The sequence below is a fragment of the Elgaria multicarinata genome, chromosome 4, assembly GCF_023053635.1.
Source record: "Elgaria multicarinata webbii isolate HBS135686 ecotype San Diego chromosome 4, rElgMul1.1.pri, whole genome shotgun sequence".
Lineage (NCBI taxonomy): Eukaryota > Metazoa > Chordata > Lepidosauria > Squamata > Anguidae > Elgaria > Elgaria multicarinata.
The window spans coordinates 50,046,895-50,070,898 of record NC_086174.1 but is presented as its reverse complement, the minus strand read 5'-3'; the positions used below and the strand labels follow the sequence as shown (position 1 = coordinate 50,070,898).

The 24,004-nt window shown below is 41.3% G+C and overlaps 1 protein-coding gene across 5 annotated transcripts in view; it reads left to right on the top strand.

Annotated features, from left to right (window-relative positions):
- The window catches only part of LTBP1 (latent transforming growth factor beta binding protein 1), a 210,737-nt gene that overhangs the window by 5,580 nt on the left and 181,153 nt on the right, over positions 1 to 24,004 (top strand). For all 5 annotated transcript variants that reach the window (XM_063124236.1, XM_063124235.1, XM_063124239.1 and 2 more), the window contains exon 3: positions 18,324 to 18,609. In XM_063124236.1, coding sequence (XP_062980306.1) covers positions 18,324 to 18,609 — 286 coding nt within the window. The remainder of the gene's footprint in view (positions 1 to 18,323; positions 18,610 to 24,004) is intronic.

The window sequence follows — 24,004 nt, the reverse complement described above, 5'->3', positions numbered from 1 at the left end:
GACCATGGCACAGTCTGCTTTGGAGCGAACAGGTGCCGACCAATGTAGACACCACAGGGGAGTCATAAAAGAATTTGTCAGCAGATTCTCTAAATGGTGACACACACTCCACCCATGAAGGAGGCGCCTCCATCCCTTCGCTGCCAGTCTGTTAAATTTCTGTGCCGGAAACACAGGGTGCGGCTTTGTGTCCAGCTTAGAAACCCAGTGTGCTGGTGGCAAAGGCATGAGTCGCTCTGTCTCTCTTCTACCAGCCTGCCCTGTTTCTACTTTAGATGTGCAGCAGGTGAATCTCCCTCCTGCTTGTCCAGAACAGAAACCAAGTGGGCTGTCAGTGGAGGCTCAGATGACTCCACCTCTCTGCTGCTAGTCCTCTGAATTTCTGTGCAGGAGGTTCACTTGCTGCGTGTCTAGCATAGAAAGATGGCAGGCTGTCAGCAGAGGGAAGAAGTATTCCTACCCTCCACCATCAGCCCTCTTGGCAGATGCATAGGAAGGAGCTTTACCTCTTTCAGGTCTAGTATGGAAATACAGTGAACTGCTAGAGACTTCCCCACTCCCTGTCTAAAATAGAAATGCAGTGGGCTGCTGGAAGATGGGCCAAGTGCTTCATTTCTCTCGTGGCAGCCTGCTTGATTTCTAAGCTGGGCAAAGAGGAGGAAAAGTGCCTTCCTGCAGAAGAGGGGGCCAAGTATTCCGACCTGCTTATTCAGCTGGGTAAAATTCCTTATCACCTATGGTGACCAGGCGAGAAATTAAAATCTATCTTGTGTTAAGGAGAAGTGCTATGTACTAGGTCCAGCTTCCCGTAGTTATACAGGAAAGCTCTTGAAAATAAATAAAGGTTCAAGAAATTGGAAATAAAGCTGAAATCCAGCTTCGAGCTTAGTTCCCGCGAGTCCCACAATGCTACAATTTCCATTGGAAGAACTAAGGCTGTGGAAATTGGAATTTTGTGTGTGGTCTTTATTTTTATAGATTCTAAAATATCAGGAGACCCACCTAGATTCAAAGAAGGAAACTCTAATTTAGTCCCCAATTGGCCCTATGTATCTGACCGAAAGGGTTAATGGAATGCCTACTTCTCTCAGGTATAGGTACAACATTGCACTGTTATATTAAACAAAAGATGGGGGCCTGTACACTATGGTTGGAAAGATGTCAGATTTTTTTTTGCCCTAAGGTAACCCATGTTCTTTGCCAAGAAAAACTGCAACCTGTATAAAGCATGCAAATTTAATTTGTTCTACTTCTGCTGGCTATGGGAAAGGGCGAGGAGTTATACAGGGCAATGAAGCCTCACTTTCACCCCATTGGATTTGCTGGCTTCCTGCCTGCTTCCCCAGTGCTCTCCAGTAAGGCCACACATTTCAAACCTATCTCTCTAGTCATAAGGACTAGGAACATTTTTTTAGCAGGAAAGATAAGTTGAGGATCTCTAGGTAATCATGTACCCAGTAATAAATTATGTGTTCCTGTGGAATTTTTGTGGAAACCTAGAACACGCACACAGTCTGTGGCAGGTGGAGAAGAGCTGGTTGGCTCTGTCCCACTTGGATAGCATAGGATGCTGTTTTAGTTTGTGCCTGCCATTGAAGCAGCCCCTGAGAGTCTGGCCTCCAGATGTCCCACACAGACCTTCAGTTTGCATAGACTGAAATAAATGCTTCTGTATGTTTCAACATTTTCATATGGAAACAAACCCAATAAATTCTGGATAGAATGTCTGACTCCTGGTATGCCTACGGAAGTAGAAATATATAAAATACTTTTATGGAGGACAAATTGTCATCTAGCGCATTCTTTTTTGTCCCAGACAACAAATAAGCCATCTTTAAAGGTTAGCAAACAATGACTTTATGAGTCTGAGCATCTGCTGCTGCTGATGTTATTACAGCAATATATTTGCATTTTGATGTTCATTCCTTTAGATCTAAGATGAGATTCATACTGAACGTTTCACTTCTCAGGGCATTAGCTGCTGGTTCACAATTTCTACCCTTTCCTTCTTAAGAACTTAAGGGAATTATGTGTCAGACCATACTTATATGTGTTACCTCCTCTTGTACAACTGAAAAGTCCCACAAATGCATTACATTGTTTCCCCCAGACATTGTAATGCCTTTTTCATGACTGGAAATTTTCTAGTAAATTCTTAAATATTATTAGCTGGCTTGTTGTGTATTCTGTATACAAATTGTCTTATTATTGCTATTAATGACTGAAGATTACTGGGGGCAACACCCCAAAAAAGGGCATCCGAATTAGACTTGGGTTTTTTCTTTTCTCACAAAATTGGAGATCACCTGATATTGAAAAATGGAAAGTCAGCAAGGCAGTTGAGCATCCTTGTTGGAAAGTCAGGAGGTGCATTCTGATCTTCAAGGTAAGTGATAACCTGGACTGTTTAGCCCTGTTGACACCTTCCCTTCTGCAGGTAGTCTCAATATCTGGAAAGGAGATTGGATTGTGCCTGCTGACCCTGCCTCTCCATGATGCTCTGGAATGCCTGTAAAGTGTGCACATGTGTAGGCTCCTCTTTAGATTCCACAGACTGCATGGATGTCAAGGAGTGGGACTTGTGGTGTCTGAGGTGGGACCGGCAGGTGTTCCATGCATTGAGATTGCACATGGAGGGTAAAGCTCCTCCTAGGCCAGATTCTGGCATATTTTTTGACATAGTAGCACCAACATGAGTTAATATTTCTTCACCACTTTCATGCGGTGAACGTTTATTAAAATGACATCTGTTGTTTGCTATATCCCGGAGATCCAATGGAAAGCAAAACTCCCCCAGGATATGATAAATTCCTTTTGGCTATGCATTCTGAAGAATACCAACCACATGAAAATGACTAGGATATTTTAAAATTAATGTAAATATTGGCCCTTAGGGCAATGAGAGCAGAGAAGGAACAGGAAGTGTATCTATACTGTACAGATCTGGCATCGGTCAAATGAGAAACCAATCTATGTGTTATCTTTATAGTGCAGAAGCTGTTATTAATAACCTTTATGACATTTGTGTATCTTCTTCATGCTACCATTATAGCATGTATTATTGATCGTATGTAGTTTTTTCAGCTGCCAGAAGAGTTTTCACCCAAGCAACATCCATTCTGGGTGGTAGGATGGAAAATCTCTAGTGCAATATTGAAGAATGTGATGAGGGTGGTGGTGATGATGATGTTGATCTGGCTTGTCTGTATGCTCTTTAAACAAGGAGCAGAGCAAGACTGAGCTGTAAATGAGAGTTTTGCTGCCTTTAGGTTGGTTGATCCTGCTTCCATTCTGACCGTGTTGTCTCTTAAAGGGATCTGGCCTGTTTTAGCAATCCTAGGCTGTGAAAATATGGGAGTGACTGTGGCCTGCTAGTGGAATGCCATGGCCCAAATCCTTGGATTCCGAGGATGGTAATGGAATTTCCCCTGATTGCAGGGGAGCAGACCCCTGGGGTCTTTCTGAAGAACTGGGTCCTGGGGAAACGGAAGCCTCATGATACCTTCTCCCAGTAAGTCTGCAGCCTGTTCTTCTGAGCAGAAGAAGTCAGGATCTTCTGAGGACGATGGTTTGGATTCCTGGTCCATGACATTCACACTAGCAGTTTTTAATTTAAATAAATGCTTTGCATTTCTATTTAAAAGCCAAAGGGTACATTTCAGCTGGCTGAAGATCTCTTGTTAGAGCTCAATATGTTTTACAAGTTGAACATATGTGGTCAGAAATAATCGCCACTGAGTTCAATGGAGGATACTCCCTGGTAACTTTGCATAGCATTGCAGTTATGCCGATCCTAATAAATCAGGTATATATTCTGCTACGTACAGCTGCTGTATGGTAAGGGTATGTGTGTACGCACTGTCATGATGAGCTACTGCACTTCGACATTTACCGCTATTCCACTGACTGCCCTGAAGCTCCTGACTTGGTAGCTGTCGAGGATTCCATGCCCTCCTGCTGAGTAGTGAAGCAACAGGTGCACTGTGAAATCCACAGACCCTTTTATTCAGGTAATAGCACCTCTATAGTGCTTGCAAACGATAAGACATGTCTTCTAGAGCCATTTAACTAAGTAAAGCTTTTGTTAAGCCAGCTACTAAAGCAGAGTGGTTACCTTTCAACTAATCGGCAAGTTTCCCACCATGGTGGACAAGCTTTTTCTGGGCTCTTCCCTTTAGGAAAAGTTCTCCCAACTTCTGACCGGCAGCCAGTCTGGTGGAACACTTCCCACTTCCTCTCAGCTCTGCTCGCTTAACTTGGTGGTGGGCCCTGTCATCTGTCAATTCCAGTGCTTCCTCTCCCTCCAGGAGAGGCTGGATTATCATGGGGATGGAGGAAGATGGTCTCTAAGCCTGGCCCTCATATTTGATAAGCCCCTGAGAAGGTTCTTCGCTGACTCCTGGAGAGTTTGGGGAAATTCCCTCCCCCGGCCTCTGTCCTAGCTGAAAGTCTTCTAGAGTCAGTAACCAAACCAGGGAGCCTGGGCCCACTCCTGACAGTAATGTTGTCACCTTCTGAAGCTGTGGAAGCTTTTGACTAGGTGAATCTGTTATATTTCTCAGATCTGGTCAGAGAGAACAGTGGCAGGAGTAAGTGCCTGCATTGGATCCCACAGTGCTCAATGATTTTATATACTGAAAGGAGTGGGCACTGGCTGGTCATTCACATTTGTTATAATTTCAGTTGTTTCACTGTTTCATTAAGCCAACATCAATTTTTTCAGACTTTAGATAATTTATTTTTATTAAAACATTTGTATCTCACCCCATGTCACTAGGATCTCATGGTGGCATACAGATAAAACCATACAAACCGTATAAAACAATAACTATGAAAAGCTAAAAACAAATTAAACCATTAATCAAGCTAAATTATTATTATTATTTTATTATCATTACCCACCTCTCCCTCTGGATCGAGGTGGGGAACAACATTAAAACCAGTATAGTATTTAACAGCAGTAAAAACCAATTAGAGCTATGTGAAAACTTGGTGAATTTAGCCATCAAAGGCTTTGTTAAAAAGCCATGTCTTAACTTGGCGCTAAAACGAAGCCAGAGCCAGCACCAGTTGGGCCTCCAAGGGGAGGGTATTCCACAGCTGGGGTGCCACAACCAGAGAAAGTCCTCTCCCATGTTCCACCATAGCCCATGTCTCATATTGGTGGGACGTGTTATATGGTCTTTATGGGATGTACCACTCAGAAGTCTAACTGCAGCATTTTGCACTAGCTGCAACTTCTGAGTCGGCTTCAAGGGCAGCCCCACGTAGAGTGCATTGCAGTAGTCTAATTGGGAAGTTACCAGTGCATGCACTACTGTGGCTAGGTTATCCCAGTCCAGGAAAGGCTGTAGCTGGCAGATCAACCAAAGCTGCCCCGTGGTCCTCTAGTGATCTAGGATGTATCTAGGAGTACACCCAAGCTACGCACCTGCTCCCTTCAGTGCAACCCCATCCAGGACAGGTCACTTGCCCAATTCCCGGACTCGGGAGCCACCAATCCACAGAGCTTCCGCCTTATCAGGATTCAGCTTCATTTTATTAGCTCTCATTCAGACCATTACAGCCTCCAGGCACTGGTCCAGCACCTTCACCACCCCAGCTGATTCCGACAACAAGGAGAAATAGAGCTGACTATTATCAGCATACTGATGGCACCCAACTCCAAAACCCCTAATTACCTCACCCAGTGTCTTCATAAAATGTTAAACAGTATGGGAGATAGAATAGAGCCCTGTGGTACCCCACAGCTTAGTAGCCATGGGGTGGAACAGGAATCTCCCAATACCACTCTTTAAAATTGAGCCTGCAAGTAGAAGCGAAACTACTGTAATACAGTGCCCCCTACTCCCATCTTGCAGTAAGATAAATGTGGAAATAATTCTTCATATATAGGATTTATAGAAAGCAAAACAAACTAATTAATTATTCTACTTCCTTGAGACACATATATTTCCTAATTGTTTACAGATGGAAAAAAGGAGAGAGACAGGTTAAGTGTTGCCTTGGGCAAGCCAGAACTATTACAGCTTGGATTAGGAATCAGACATTTTTGGCTCTTAGGCCTTTGCGGAATATATTGGACAGCATGCTACTTCTCTGTTGTGGTACTCCACCTGCTCCACCTTTTTGAAAATTTCTGTCAGCTGCTTTCTGTATAAAGTGCTTTCATGTAACCCAGTTTCTGACTTTCTCCTCAAAATGCTGGAGGCTGATTTAGGTGAATCTCTATAATTCAATTACCATAGACCTAATATTGTGTGGTATGTTAATATATGCATTTGGTTTATTATTTATTTGTTTGTTTATTACATTTCTATACCACAGAAGAGCCAAAGCTACATATATACTGATTTATGGAGAAAACCTTTAATTATTATTTAAATACAGCAGTGGCAGAAGGATATTGTGTAATGTTTTGTATTTTTAAGGGGAGATTCTTGAAAATGCTAGGAGGAATGGGATAGGGAGAGGTCTGCTTAGTCCATATGTGTGTTAGACTACAATCCTATACATACTCACCTGGGAATAAGCCCCATTGAACTCAGTTGGGAAGGGCTGTAGTTCAGTGGTAGAGTGTATACTTTGCACACAAATATTTCCGAGGTTCAAACGCTGGTATTTTTAAGTTGAACTGGAAAAGACTCCTGTCTGGAAACCTGGAGAAGTGTTGTGGAGCTAGATGGACCAATACGGAGCTAGACAGATCAATGGTGTGACTTGATAGCTTCCCATGTTTCTGCTTCTAAGTAGACATCCAGTGTATTGCACTGTTAAGCTTCTTGTATGAATGGATACTTATGTTTGGGAAAAGTTGTTTAGACATGTCTGGAATAATAAAAAAAAAAGTCTTCAGTTATGACCAATTTGGTCATAATCATGGAGGGTGACAAATAGGTCTCATGGGTAGGGCATTCCAAAATCAGCATTGCAATGGAAAAGGCCCTATTGTTTCAGTAGGATATGCAACAGGGCTACTCTAGATGACTTCAGGGAGTTGGTGGACTGTGACTTGGGATTTGAGCTTTCAGGCATATATCTGATGATGTGCTGTGATTAATTGCAGAGTTCATTTAGATCCTATCCTATGTTGTGGCTGGGCTACCTGTGGACAGAATGGAGGCAGTAGTCAGGGGATCACAATTGACTCCAATGGGAGCAATTTAATTTATGCCACCTCTTCTGCGGGTGTAATATTATACCTTTTTCTAGGTGGGACCAAGTTGTGAATGAACATAGGAATCCAACTAACTTCTACTGTTCCCCATCTCCCAAATTTTCCCCTTGTGCTTGTGGTGGACAGTTTATGCTGGTGGTACATACTGGTTGAACTTGATGGATGATATACTCATCCATTCTTTGTGTTGGCATACCTTTGCCTCCATTTGTGCAAGGGGCCTTGGGATATAGTAGTGCTGTAACGGGATATTTGTCATGTTATCTTATCTACCATTCATAACTGCAATAAATCTAAATGACCCATTTTGTTAGTTCTGGATCTCAAATTTCTGCAGATATACTGGGATTTTTTCTTCTTCGATACAGTCTGGATGGGAAAAGTGTAGTGGCTAGACTGAATTGTGTGAGTTAAACCTAAATGCAACAACAACGAACTAATATGATGTTACCATTTTGTAAAAATGTGGTTTGTACTTTTTTCAAACACTGGGAACCTGACATAGCTTCCACCAGAAAGAGAGAAAAGAGGTTGTATTTATTCAATCCACAGTCTATTTGAGAAGAAGTGAATCAAGTGTGGGCCTGCACAACTTGTGACCCACCCATTCAAATGTGGACCACCAAACGTGTATGTTGGCCCACTAGAGTCATGGTAGGCGTACTCTGCAATTGCAAAAAACAGGGATTGGAGGTTTCAGTTTGGTGCAAGCCTGCCTTAATGTAACTTAGTGCACAGTGCAGTGATGCTGAGAATGATAACAACAGTTGGAGAACTATTGCATAATTAGAATATGAGATCACTTTTGGGATCCAGAATAGTAATCCCTATGTTTCTAGTCATCAGAAATGTGTCTTCGATAGCAGTTGCGCTTCACTAACAAATGTTCCCATTTTAAGAGTAATTTGCAAAGAGCCAAAGAGTACAGTCTTTATTATGCTACGTTGTCTAAATCGGAAAACTTACTGTTTTATTAGGAACACACAATTAAGAATGGCATAGAGAAGGCATTTCTTTTGCTTCATTCTTAGAGGTCATGTTTACACAACCGTGGATGTCACTACAGGAATGCATCAGATGTTTTGAAATGGCCAGCTAAGAATTCCAGCAATGACGCACACTTTTATTAGATGTGTATTTAGGACAAGAATTCCCTTTGCCCTCACAGTTATGATAAGGGCAAAGTCTGCATAGAAGAAGATAGTCTGTTGCAATATTTCATCTTCTTGTAATGCAAGAATTGTAGAAGAGCCATTCCCCACCACCACCTGCACCCAGAGTAAAGTGCCAAAATACAGGAGATCAACAGAGGAGATGATACCCCAAAATCTAATGAATTAATTTTATTAATTAGTGCAGAACGCATTGCAGTGGAGAAAGCTACAGCAGTATTGATCAGGCAGGGAGGCAGAAAGCTGTAAAGCTGAGTTGGAAGAAGGCTGGGAGTTGCAGTAACTGAAGAATGGGAAAGGGGGCTGAAAAAAACAGGGATTTGTGGTAGTGGTAAGTGGTAGAAACTTTGGTTTGTAGGCAAGAGTAGGAGGTATGAAAGTGAATAAGGTAAAGCCTAAGGGGAAAGAGGAGCTAGGGAAAAATTCAGAAGATCTGGGGCAGGAAGAGCTGGGAGAGAGTAGGCTGGGATGCTGAGGACCAAGGAGTTAAAAAAACACACATGACTAGCAGGTAGAGGATGGCCTGATTCAGACAACACGCTAAACCATGCTGCTTAACCACAAAATGGTTAAGGGAATGCATTAAGGTTTGGGACCACAATACCTGATGGAACGCCTCTCCCGACACAAACCTACCCGTACACTGTGCTCAACATCTAAGGTCCTACTCCGAGTGCCTACTCTGAGGGACGCTCGGAAGATGGCAACAAGGGAGAAGGCCTTTTCGGTGGTGGCCCCCCGACTGTGGAATGATCTCCCCGATGAGGCTCGCCTGGCGCCATCACTGTTATCTTTCAGGCGCCAGGTCAACACATTGATCTTCTCTCAGGCATTTAACAGCATTTAACAACACTAAGTTTGTTTTTTTAACGGACCCCAGAACTGTTGTTTTTAAATGGATACTGTTGTTTTTATACTGTTGTTTTTATGTTTTTGATTGTTTTAAATTTTGTATATTTTTAATGTTTATAGTTTTTAACTTTTGTAAACTGCCCAGAGAGCTTCAGCTATGGGGCGGTATATAAATGTAATAAATAAATAAATAAAGGTTAATGTATTCCCTTAACTATTTTGTGGTTAAGCAGCATGGTTTAGTGTGTTGTCTTAACCAGGCCATTAAGTTGCATATTGGTTTCAACTTTACCAGGCATGCCTGCAGTTCTCTTATCTTCATTGTAGTAGTGAGAAGAGGCTGTAATGCTGCCATATTCATTTGTCCCAGATTTATACTGTTGTACTAACAATCACTGAGAGAGTGATTGGTCCAATGATTGCACAAGGGGACAGGTTATTCAAATAAACTTGACACAAGAACTTGAAGTTAAGGATTAATTGCGCATGGTGAAATTCTTTCTGTGTCCTTGCAGAGGTTTTGTGCACGGTTACAGTCCCTCTTGATCTCTCAAAATAAATCTAGCTATTTTATTGCATTCCCTCAGGATGATTTTTTATTCATGCAGCTAAAAGGAATTGACACTGTGGCTTGAAAATCATGTGTTTCATGCTACATATTATGACGTGATTCAAATGTAATGCAAGACTATGGCTTGACATGTAAATAAACTTGGCAAGACGCTTGGACGTAATGCTCTTTCACCTCACTGTGGTTCTGTTCCCTGGGCCCATTTCCTGGTTTGAGGAAAACTAATCTGTCCAAACTGGAAGACTACGGTTTTGGCTTGTCCCCAAAAGTAGGATTGGAAACTAGGAATTTCTAAACCTGATTTGTAGGCCTGGCACAAACCATCGTTTGCCAGGTTGAGCAAAATCACAAGCAATGGCTTGCCTCAAACCAGGGAAGGAATGAAGGAATTGTAGTGTATGAGTGGAAGGGAGACTGAAGGAGAACCCAATCATCTTTATAGTCCTGGAGGGGATCTACACTACTGCTTTTAAAGCGCTTTAAAGCACTTTGAAAACGTTTTGAAACCTGTATATGCAGTGTGTCCTGGGCCCCAACAGTTGTCAAAATTGTTATAAAGCGCTTTAAAGCAGTAGTGTAGATCCTGCCTTGTTCTCAGAGTACCAAACTGTGGCTTAGCATTACATCTGAAGTAGCCTTATACAGTCCTTTGAAAAGTCCTTTCCTCCTCAGTCAGGAGGAAAATATTTGAGGTCAGACCCAGACTTTTTGCCTGAGGAACAGTCTCTCTGGCCATGTTTCTTAGCCCATCATGTTGCCCGTTGCTTTGTGCTATGCCTCCTGCCCTGAGCATTTGCTGGACAGTACAAGGAAACGAAGTTTTATTTGCTGTTGAACATAAGCAATAACAACTCATGTTTTTTTCAAGTGGATGTGCTATAATGTAATTCCACCCTCCATTGATTATTCCAAATTATTAGAATTATGATAGCTCCCATTCTCATTTTGCCCTTAAAAACAAAAACAAAATAGACCCTCTACAAGGCTAGCTTTATTTAGCCTATAGACAGAAAACGGTTTCTTAATACGTGATTAGACCCTGTGGTATGAATTCTGTGCAGTATCTTCCTGTATACCACTTCTCTTCAAATGAATGGGTTCATATTTCATGTGGAGGCTTGGAAGCTCGCTGCTTATTTTGTAACTGAGAACCTTGACCTCTGCGTGGTATTGGGGTTCATCTGATACAGATGCTTATGTTAACCATCTAGTAATGTACATAACAGGACAGGTTCACTGAGGGTTTTAAACTAGTATAAATCTCTCTCGATTTCTTTAAGTCACCCATATACCATCCTTACGCAATTTCTTGGATAACTGAGAGCAGCAGCTGCAATTTACAAGTCTTCATACAGCCATTTTCAACCCACAACATGACCCATAATTGCTTTCATCTTCAGGAGTGTGTTGCGCAGTACTTAGGCAACCACTAAGTTCTCGATTCCCAAAAGTAATATAAGTAATGCTTTAGTGGGCCATATTAGGAGAAGCACACAGGAGAAGAGTACTGGAGTGCACATATAAAAGCTGTGTCCATGGAAAATATCCTCACAACAACCCCTTGAAGTAGGTTAGACTGAAAGTTAATGACAGGTCCAAGGTCACCCAGTGAGCTTCATGACCAAGCAGGGACTAGAAGCCAGATTTACTGAATTACAGTCCGACACTGTTACCTCTACACCACACTGGCAATCAGGATTCCTTGCTTGTTTTCGAGCAGGCACCCAGGACTCCCACTTTGGATGGTACACTAAGCTTGTGATTCCTGGTTAGTTCAGCTGCTTCTGCTGGTGGGGAGAGCCAAGTGAAAGCAAAAGGCTGTATGCACAAATGTGCAGCTCACAAATGATAAACCAAAATTGTCTGGAATTCTGACTTATCATTCTGTGCAAACGCAGCCAAATTCACTACTTGAATAAGTTCCTTGTTGCTTGGATAGGCTCCTGGGTGGTACATTCCTGCTGTTTCCACCCATTCTGCTTCCTCATTGTCTTGTGATGGTGCCCAGATGCTACTTTCAGAAGCAGGGAAGGGGGCATTGAAGTTCCAGACTTGAGGTTTTGTTCTTAGAACTCTTGCCTGGAATGGATCTTGCTGTGTGGCTTCTGAATGCACAATGCTCAACAGAGCTCCTGAAAAAGAGACACTGCCTGTTTTTAAAATCTGGCCTAAACTTTCTAAAAACATATTTATAAGGCTGTCCTCTCCCATTGATGGAAGTTAAGAAGCATCAATAACACATCTTTTGGATTTGAAAGGTTCCTGGAAAATTATATATGCTGACTCTGATGAATACTTAGAATGACACGGTCTTTTACTTTTGGCATTATTCTGTCTAGTTGTTCATATCATGCACCAGTATCTTAGTTTTACTTTAGTTTCCGCTGGTATATATTTGACACAATATTTGAACAGACAAAATTAAGGAGGTAAGGGGAAGTGAACTTTAATGTATAATGCAGCACCAAACAAACAGCATTTTAACCACAAAAGATGTATCCTATCAACATTAGGAGCAAATATGTCATAGTGACTTACAGAGTAATCCTATATCCACATTACAATGGGGAGAGATACATCACCATTAAGTCGGTGGAATGGCCACCATATTCAATGTATGCTCAGTTTGGGACATGAAAAAACACAACCAGAAAATACAAACATGGTGTGTAAATGGCAGCATCCCTGGAAACACCATCCCAGCCCTGCAATGAGGGACCAAGCCAGTGATGACACCCATATGCCACACTGACATGGAGGGAGCCAACCCATACAGCTAGAAATGGGGAGCCTCTGTTACTTTGCCACATCCCCTACACACATGAAAAACAGAGAACTAAGTGGCAGCAGAAGTCATTAGGAAGGGAATTTCCTTTACCAGGTCTGGAGCTGTTGTGAAGTTGTGTTGTTGATAGGGGTTTGGACTGTACACTGAAGGAGCATATGATCCAGTGTAACCATGGACTTCCCCTGTGCCAATCGTGTCTCCATCCCATTTCAGTCATTCCACCGGAGTATCCTCACTGGTTTATCTGATGTGTTTTGCCAGAGTACCTGTCACAGTGATATTTAAATAATGTTTTCAGCAGATGCCAAAAACAAAGCAATGTTGTTGCCTGCCTGACATCAACAGGCAGGGAATTCCATAGAGAGGGAGCTAATACACTGAAATTGGACTCCAAATGGACTACGGGTTCATGCGTAACTACTCCGTTCCTCATCTGAAATATATCTTTCAAATATCCTGGCCTCAAGTAGTTTAGGGCATTGTATACCAATAACAAACTTAAACTTGGCCCAATAGGCAGCCAGTGCAGTTCCCTGAGTAAAGGTGTTCTGTGCTGAAAAGGGGCAGGTCCTGACAGTAGTTGCAGATGCTCTACCAACTTTAATGGCAGCCCCACATAGAGTGTGTTGCAGTAATCCAATGGTTACTAGCGCATGTCCAGGAGATGCCATAGCTGGCATACAAGTCGATGTGGATTGCAGTTAAATTGTTCAGCTCTTCAAATATTATTTGATGTTACAAAATTAGTACAATTACTTTTGGAGAGCCGTAGCGATGTAATCCCATTGAACTCATTGGGACTTGCTTCTTAGTGAACATGCTTAGTGATTCTATAGGTATGCTTTAAGGTAGATTCCTGCATTGAGCAGGGGTTGGACTCGATGGCCTTATAAGCCCCTTCCAATTCTACTATTCCATGATTCTATGCATAGGAGTGGCCTTTAAATCTGCTACAACGTCAATATAATGGCACACTGTGATGTCTTGTTGGCTATTTTCATAAAATAAAAGTGGCTTTTTATATGCACAAGGGGAAAATCCATTTTTATCTGGAACTAAAACTGGAGTCTAGTATTTTGTCACTGGGTGATCTGATATAGTTTGCTATTATAACTTCAGTGAGAGCGCAGCTGCGGCTTGCCGCAGTGACACAATGCAGCCTTTTCTCACCTGCCGCCAGTCCTTGCATAAAAACAATTTGTCTCAAATTTCTTCCCCTAACATGTGAATTAGACATGCCGCTGCTTGTTTGTGTGATGAAGCCAGATGGTACAAGAGGACAATTCTGAGCAGTATTTCATAGGTTTCACATGTAAAATTGGATGAGCTTCCCACGTGTACTCTAGATTGATTAAAGTAAGAATCTGACCTCAGCGTAATAATTAAGGTATAATTTATAATTAAACAGCCACAACTATCTGATTTTATGAAAAAGGAGTTAGGCTTAATCATTTTATTCAGTTGTTGGAGAGAACCAATTAACATTTATAAATCTCTAGCATTATCATAATTGTGGAAGGATTTTTATTTATATAACCATGTTGTGCCATTTAATGCTTGGGAAGATGCTCTTGCTAATCTTTTCTGAGAGAGTTGGAACCAACGTGCGGGATTCTATAGTTGTAGGGAGGTGTTTTTCTACCCAATTTTAGTAAATATATTGTTGTGTGAAAGGGGATCATTAATGGGACCAGAAAGAAACCAAAATACTGGAATTCCTGTACCTTCAGGGGTTTTTGTTTTAAGAGAACCAGGGTTCTTTCCAACTAGTTGGGGAGAAAACCTTGTGGATGGGTTGCTGGGATGTTGGCAAACCAACTTTTCCAATGTTTACTTATTTCAAGCAGTGTTCTAAGGGCATAATCCTATGCATTTTTAGACAGAAAAAGTCCTTCAAGTTACAACATTCCCTAGTCAGCATAAGTGAGGAGTGCTGGGAGTTGTGGGACTTTTGTCTGTCTAAAAATGCATACGATTACATCCTTAGAATACTGCTTGAAAAAAGTAAACATGGGAAAAGTTTCCTATATTTATGAGAATGTTTTCAGTGTTTACCAGACATATATATGTGTCTTCATCTTGTGGTAAGATTGAATGTTTGACCTAGCAAGTTTATTTTAATAATTTATTACAGAACATTTATCAAAGGGAGTTGACAGAACTCATTGATCCATTTCACATGTAATAGTGGGAAAGCATGGGTAAATTAAACTCCGATTTGCTGTAGCACATGCTGGGCACATTCTGCATTCATTTTGAACATTTAACTACCCATTGGGGGTTGCTATGTGATATCTGAACCCAGACATTACATGTTAATTGTAGACTAAGCAACCCACAGTTAATCTAAAGTTAGTAGTTATGTTAACTGTGGCTTGTTTAACCCTCAATTAACATATAGTGTTCTGGTTCAAATGTCACAGCAAACCCTGATTGGGTGCTGACTGTTCAAAAAGGCTATGAAATGTGCCTGGCACCTGCTGTGGCAAATCTTGGGTAAATTAACCCACAACTTGCCACTGTTACATGTGAAAGGCACCATTGCAAATCAAGAGTGAGTTTCTACTAGTGTGGGCAAACTAGGAATCTAGAATATTTAGCTATCAAATATATTTTTTGACACTAAAAGCCTTCTCCCATACAATCCACCCTGCACACTCAGGTCCTCTGGGAAGAATTTACTTCAGTCAGCAAAAACTAGATTGACAACTATTACCCAGAGGACCTTCTCTTCTGCTGCTACCAGATTGTGGAATGGCGTGCCAGAGGAGACACGTCAACTTAACAGTCTGTTAGCATTTAAGAAAGCGATTAAGACTGATCTCTTCTGGCAGGCCTAGCCAGTGGAATTTTAGGATGTTTTTAGAATGTTTTTAGGATGTTTTAACAATGTAAATTATGATTTAATTCAGTTTTATGTATTTTATATTTACTGCTGTTCCCCGCCTGCACTTTGGGGTGCAAGTGTGTGGCCCCACAACCCTAAACAGCCACCAGACGAGATGACGGATGATGGGCGGTGGCAGGAAACAGGCACAGGAACAGAACTCAGAATCAGCAGCAACATATGGGGCTGATGCCTGTCCCCACATAACGTCTTTACTGTCATCGTCCCGTCCGTCCCCCCGCTTTTAATGTTTATTTGGATAGGTGCACAGCACGGTGAAGTACCTGTTGTTGAGGCTGTAGCTGCACACACCATCTTCTTTTCCCCAGAATGCTGCTGGTCCCCGTGGGAAGCACTCTGGGGAATGAAGATGGTGGGCATGACTGGAGCTTTGGCAGCAGGTTTTGGCTGTGTAGGGTGCCTGCCTGACGAAAGGTTATAGAAGGAAAAGGGGCTGCTTTCTGCCACTTCTCAGTAAGGTGTGGTGGGGGAGGGCTAGGCGAGTGGACAATAGGTGAAAGGGAGAGAGTAATGGAACATGGGGGGGGGAGAAAGAAGGCTGCTGCAATGAAACTGTGGGGGCGGGAGAAAGTGTGTTTGGTGTTGCAGAGCTGCCAGGATGATGCCTGGGGCACAGTCCAGTGGCCTCCTTCCCTGGAGCGTTCCTCTGACTTGGGAGAGCCTCTGCCTTTGTGAAATATAAAGATACATGCCTGTTGGTATTTGTTGGTTATGTGGGATGGAAATGGGTTGGGATAGGGGATCCAGTGATGGACTGAAGCCACAAGTGGAAAGATGGTTTTGTCTGCCTTAGTTAGGGAGGCTTCAGAGGAGCTTAAATTAAACTTGTGCCTCAGACAACTACACACTAATGCAATAATCTCTTCGTATGCTCACCCGAATTAATTGTTATGGTTTAGCAGGTGTTAGGCTGTTCTTCGTCTTGGAGAGCTTGTCTGGCATGGCCAGTTCTTCACAGTATGTTATATACAATGAAAGGCCCCTTGAGGCAGGGAGGACAACAGAACACTGAGGTTATAGCTTATATTCATTCGAGATCTGAAAGCAATCTGATTGTTGGAAACAACAATTGGTTCTTAGTCCAGATGGAAAGCGGCTTGCCAGCTCCAGTTTATGGCATGGAGCTGATTTCAAAGAGGAAAATGGACTTGATGTGTATGAGAGTGAAACAAACAAAAATGTGGAAAAAGTCTATACAGCTATTCTACTCTATCTCTCCCCACCCCAGCACTCCTCACAAGAAAAAAAATGTATCTGTTTACTGAATGTAAATCCTAATATAACTGTTAATAGTTGGGTATAAACAAAGGGATAAACAAAATTGATAAGCATAATTTTAATTTACCTTTCTCAGAATGTGTTATGATGTTGCATCCTAAGTCCTTCTCATAATGACTCATGCAACAATCCTCTGGGCATTGCCAGGGCCATAGGAAATGCTGGATCTCCCTCCCTGAGGTTGGAGTGAGTGAGCCGCTTTGCACGATCAGAATAAGCCACTGTGGCTTATTTAAGTTTTGTTCCTTATTTAAATCGTGGTGTGTGCTGGACACAGTTTTCGTAATCGCTGTCCTGGCACAGCTTGTTGTGTCATCTGAACCTGGATAGCCTGGCTTGTTTAACAACCCTCCAATGACCCTACAACAGCCTATGGATTATTGGAGGGTTGTTTCCCCCTCCAACATACAAGCCATGCTGTCTGGGTTTGGATGACATGACAGATTAGGGCCAGATCTACACCAAGTAGGATATAACACTTTGAAAGCAGTTTAAAACTGTATATGGAGTGTGTCATGGGCTCCAACAGTTATCAAAACCATTATAAACCATTTTAAAGCACTAGTGTAGATCCTGCCTAGATTATGGAAATTGTGGGAGCCTCTCCCTCAGAGAAGGGAGATCCAACCTTGGAAGCCTCTCCCAGCCGCTTCAGAAGCCTCTAAGGCTGGTGGTTCTTCACCGTCAGAAGTTGGGTTGGGGAGGGGAGTCATTAGGAGTGCCCAAAGCTCTCTGAAACTGACTGAGGATCTTTTAAAACCCCAACAGTGGTGGGAAAAGGGAGAGATAAACAAAAATGCCATGCCTTCTTCACTTCTGCCTGGACAGCATGGCTTGAATCTGAATCTGGACAGCATGACTTAAATCCGTCAGGGCTTTAGATTTTTTCGAGGAGTTCCACACACCTTACAGTAAGATTGCTCTCTTAGTGTCAACACTGATATGTTTATTATGGTTTTGTACATAAGTCTGCAAAGGTTACTAGACCTCAAACATTTTTTACTGGCTCACTTATCCACATAACCTTTGCATGTGTGTTGGGTTTTATTTCAAATGAATATGATCTACTTTCCCCCCTAAATGAGATGCCGACCTTGTAGAAATGTGCCCTAATGTAAATAAATAAATAAATAAATAAAATAAAATAAAACATGTGTGAATATTTTTCTACTGGTACACCAATCACGCACAGGAATCATATAGCAGTGCTGTATTTGTTTGTAGAAAACTGTATGGAGATTTTGTGTGTGCTTGTTTCATGTTGCCCTCACTTTGTGGAAATCTTTAATTTCATCACCATAATAATAATTACTGCCAGATTGGTATATAATAATTCAATAGATAGGTGGAGGACCAGAATCTATAAACTGTGCATATTTGTTATAGCAGTAAATATGCACATCAGTGTCTAGTACACAGCAAAAATAATTAATAACTTCTTATATACTGTTAGTTTTGCACCATTTACTTCATAATTTAATATCAAGGACTAGGTTTTGCTCCAGCGTTCAGTAATGTTCATATTGTATAATGAGTGAGGTTTTTATTGTTCCACTCGTTTGTCTCTTTTCCCTTAGCTAACTGTTCACCACCATGCCAAAATGGAGGGATGTGTCTGCGACCTCAGCTTTGTGTGTGTAAAGCAGGGACAAAAGGCAGCATTTGCGAGGATGCAGCTAAGCAAGAAACCGTTTCACCTGGAGGACCAGGTCCTGTGACTCCACCATGGCCTATTCCTCAACGGTCTGTTCAGCAGACTTTTTCAAAGAAGGTGCATGTCCAACAAAAAGCCAGTCCCATGGCTCAGATGACTTTCACGCTCAAGCAGAAACCCTCTGGATTGCCGCAGCAAATGCAGTCACAGTAAGCCTTTTCCCTCACAGTGTCTTTTTTTTAAAAAAAGTTCTTTTGGAGAGCAATGTATTGTTATGTTTTTATATTAGGTCTCCCTGTTACTAGCACAGATTTGAGAAAATTGCTCTACACATTCTTGGTCCTTTGTGAGATCAGCATTTCTCTATCATTCAATATTTTTTCTTGTTTATTTGTAGTCATCTGAATCTTTTCTTATATTAAATCCAATTCAAAGGTGATATTAGTATTACAATAGTTATTAAAAATGGCTGAGTAGTGCCAACTTTGTGACACTATATTATGATATCATATGGGAATGCTCTTATGATAGTAACAGTGGTCTTTTAGAGGATGTAGCAATTCTGAGGTGTGTGGGATTTTGGTGCTATAGTGCCAACATGTGGATTTGGAGAAGTAGTTGAAAACTGGTTGCCCTGGGTGCTGGAAGCCGAGGCTGGTCATGGGAAACCTGTGGGCTTGAAAGAACTGACCACTGTAATACAGGTAAATGTGATTCTCATAAGTTCATTCTCATAGATGGATATACATTGCCTCCTTACTAGGTCTCTCTTCATATGCATTGTGTATTGTCTTTTGGAGGTGAAGAGACTTTCAGACTTCATTTGTTGTCCCATAGTTATATCGCTTCTATTTATTTATGGAATCTGTATCCCACCAACATGTGGTCATCAGCTGAGGCATTCCTGGTAGTTCCACATGGAGCTACCTGCAGTCCATTTGGAGTCCACACAGAGTAGAGCCTTTAATGTATTGGCTCCCTCTCTATGGAACTCCCTGTCTGTTGAGATCAGGCAGGCTCTGACATTGTTTCATTCTTGACATTTGAAGACATTTTTATTTAAACAAGTCTTCCTTGACTGGGTTCAGATGACACAATAGTCAACGATTATTTAAATAATCCAACATTGACTATTGTGTCATTTGTCGAGCTTTTTCCACACAACTGTCTGCACAACTGTTGATTATTGTGTTGTGTGGTGGGCTCTGTTGACTATTTCACATGCCTACGAAGTTGCGAGGTAAGAGTGGCAGAAACCTCTGCTGCCCTTGCCCAGTGGGGCTCTGCAGGCATGTCTCAGCCATCCCGGGACACATGTTTGCAGCTGCAGGAGACATACTTGCATGTTCCCATTCACCACAGAAGGTGATTGCACGTCCCATGAGAATTCCCTTTTGTGCCAAGTCCTGTCAGTGGGAGACCTGGCATGAAGGGGGATTCTCATGGGAACCAGTGCCACTATTCGGTGGGGAGGGCAGAGAGGGAGTAGTGTTAATAGTTAACTCCACGGATGACTATTTAGGGGTACTCTCAAGATGACATAATAATAGTCATCTGTGGAGTTGACTATTAACACATGGTTGACTATTGTGTCGTCCGAACACACCCTTGACTAAGCAACCACGGTTTTATTGGCACAGTCTGATTTTAAAGGTTTTAATTCTGTAGTTCCATATTATTATTATGATTATGATTATCATCATCATCATGATTATCATCATCATCAATAACAACAACAACAACAACCACCCATTTTTACTGTTCATTTATTGGATGTGGAACAGTATATAAATCTTATAAATATAAATAAATAAAAATCGTTCAGGAGGGCATTCTGGGTGCGTTAAAACGCGCATAAAAGTCAACCAAGAAATACAATACGACACATTAAAACAACAAACTGTGCAATAAAAAGTATTAGGATGATAACAAACCAAAGCAGCAATGGGCATCCCTAATCAAATTCTCAATATCTTTGAAAAATCCTTCCAACTAATTACCTCAAATTCTTACTGGAATAAAATACTTTTCACTTGTTCCCTAAAAACCAGTAGAGGGCAGGCCTGTTGTTCCTCTCCCAGGAAGAAATTCCACAGTGAGCATATTTAACAGTGAAATTGTTGTACAAATTCAACTAGATGGTATCACACCATGCCAGCAATTTTATGTGTTGTGAGCAGATTGTTTTTGATAAGAATTTACAAAAAACCACAGATTTCTTCATGGAAAGAATTTTTAAAAAATGAATGTGGAAGAAATGAAATTGACTTATTTGTCCATCCATGCTTAGGGATTTGAATGCTTAGCTCTTAGAAGTCTGGGATTGAACCATGTTAGTGCCAAATTAGGACTGACACCTCTTTTTTTCTGACCAGCTGCTTGTCTTTAATAGGCAGGTACAACATGTACCCCTCTTCCCGCCTCCCCCCACCATGCTGGGGATAGCTTTACTTGAATTGAATTTGGCCAATGTAGATGAGTGAGGACTTTATCAGTTCGTTTTTGTTAAGAATTTACCAAGGTTTGCAAATTTCTTCATGTTTGCGGCAGAAAGAACTTGAGGTTTAAAAAAATCTAAAGGAAGTAAAACTGACAGATTTGTCCATCCCTTCTTATATTATACAGGAATTAGGGAACATAGGGTCAGATTTATACTGGAGTAGATCCAGTACAAAAAGATGACTGATGAAGGAGTGTGGAGGGCCTGCACTGGTGATGGTGTTCTTGAACAAGAGAAGAATAAAGCATTTGAAAAACACAATAGTGACAAAGACACACACACAGAGAGAGAGAGAGAGAGAGAGAGTTGGCTGGACGTTATGAAAAGGACATTAACCAATTTTTTAAAAGTTGGAATGGATTATCTCTCTGGGAATGTTACCTAACTTCTGTGCTTTAACAATTTCATTTTCCTATATGAAGAGTATCTCTGCCCTTTATGTGCTGTTATCAAATGTAAGTGCAATCAGAGGAAATTGACTGCTTGGGGAAAGCATAACAAATTAGTACAAAGAAAGTGGTGTTTTTTATACAGACTGAAGCATTGTTGCAGAGTATCTCTTATTCCTAGGCTTTTTTAGTTGTGGCAATCCCACGTGTTGCATATTACAACACGTGGGGTATTCAAAGTTTTAAAATATTAGATAATATTCAAAGTTTTAAAATATTAGATAATATTCAAAGTTTTAAAATATTAGATAAGAACATAAGAAGAGCCATGCTGGATCAGATCAAAGGTCCATCTAGCCCAGCACTCTGTTCACAGAGTGACCAACCAGTTGTCGGCCAGTGACCCACAAGCAGGACATGGTCCAACAGCACCCTCCCACCCATAGAATCATAGAATAGCAGAGTTGGAAGGGGCCTACAGGGCCATCGAGTCCAACCCCCTGCTCAATGCAGGAATCCACCCTAAAGCATCCCTGACAGATGGCTGTCCAGCTGCCTCTTGAATGCCTCTAGTGTAGGAGAGCCCACAACCTCCCTAGGTAACTGATTCCATTGTCGTACTGCTCTAACAGTCAGGAAGTTTTTCCTGATGTCCAGCTGGAATCTGGCTACCTTTAACTTGAGCCCGTTATTCCGTGTCCTGCACTCTGGGAGGATCGAGAAGAGATCCTGGCCCTCCTCTGTGTGACAACCTTTTAAATATTTGAAGAGTATGTTCCCCAGCAATTGGTGTATATAGGCTTACTGAAGTATTGTATTTACTGTTTGTTCCTCTTTGTTTATATATTTTTAAAGATTCTGTAAGGCCTTTCTGTTAAGTCTTTTTCTATTTCCTTGAGGCTTTTCCAATGACATTATTTAGCCAACATTATTTAGCCAAAATATATTTATCAATTAAAGGACTTAATCCAGAGTAACCCTTCTGTGAAAGGAAGGGCTGTTTCTCTTTGTAGAAGGGCTGGCAGTCCAGCAGAGGCGGCTGCTTAGAGAAGCAGGAAGGGAAGCGATTTTCTGCAATGTTCTCCTTTGTCCTGAAGCCTCCTGCATCACCTCCTATACTATTCCATAGTATCCTTTTACACTCTGGAACAGATTTTTAGGATCTGCAGGGGGTGTAGGGTGAAGAGAGAATCAATGGAAATCGCTTCTTCCCCACTTCCATGAGTGGGAATCTCCAGGAATTTCTGAATCTCATTCTTTGAATGGGAGAGAATTGGTTTGAATAGCTTATGGAAACCTAAACAGTCGCCATCGGACATAGCAATAGTTTGTGATTCAGACAGGTGGGCCATTTTTTATGTGCAGGGTTGTGGGCAGACATAGTCCATGTTTTAGTTGGAGTGCTTGTCCGATTGGTACACCATAAGCCCAAATGCTTACTGGCCAGCTTGCAGTACCTATCCTCTGATACACTTTACCAGCTATCATTAGACAGGCCCTCACAGTACTGATGTTTATATGTCCTCTCAAGACCCATCTCTTTACAAAGGCTTCCCCTGATGTGTCACCCAGACAGCTATGGTCTGTAGTACACAGTAGGGTGTGCAGTTTTATAGCATTTTAAAATTGTGTTGTATTATTGTTATATTTAATTGTTAATATTACATTTGTTGTTATTACATTTAATGTTTACTGCCTTGATACTTCTGAGAAAAGCACTATATAAATTAGAGTAATGAATAAATCTGAGCTACATGATAAAACAGATAGACTCCGTGTCAACACACATCATGGCCAATGGAAAACACTGTGAATCAGCCCATTGGTGGGTTGGTTTACATGTGACATTTGCTTCCCGATCGTCAGCATATGCTATGTGATCCAACAGCTTATGTGTACAGGAGCTTCGACGTTTCTATAGAGGTAGCTCTCTATACACATACAGAGGCTATTTCAAGAATTCTCCCACTCATAAAATGGAAGCAGTATGCTCAGAACTCTTCATGCATACTGGGTTTACAGTGATTATGTGGGGGGAAATCCATTATCCAAAAGGATAAGTGACCTGGAAAACTGTTGCGTAAATATATATTATCGGTGTTATGCTAGAGGTTACTTAAGTTACCACTGTGTCAATTGCAGATTCGGAAATGGAGTTTTGTCCAGAGGGATATGTTGATACTAGGATTCATCTTAGATATTTTTGTCTTTACACATCAAGATAATTTAAGCATGTGCATTGGGTTGTAGTTTATTTTATTTTATTCAAGTGATTGACAATTTCCAACATTTTGGAAATCCTTCTTGTAAAATGCTTTCTTTTTCAAACTTGTCTTTAATCTCACTCTGTAGTTTTCAGGTATTTGTTTTAAAAAATAAAATAGCCAAAGAGTCCTAGGGCACCTTAAATACCAACACGTTTATTATGGCACAAGCTTTCATGGGAAAGATTTCTGCGATCTATAGCTACCTATGGATAGCATAAGTGTTTCCTTGATGCACTGAACTGAGATTGCAATAGCAGTCTTCTTAAAGCATATGCCAAGCTGAAACATTTATTTTATTCCATAGTATCCAACTTGAGGGCAGACTTCTAGAACACATGACATTGTTGGCTCCTTTTCAAAGGGATTCCTTGCTAGTCTGTATGCTATAATAAACTTTATTGTAATCCTGTCACTTCCATTATATACTGCTCATACAATATTCTATTTT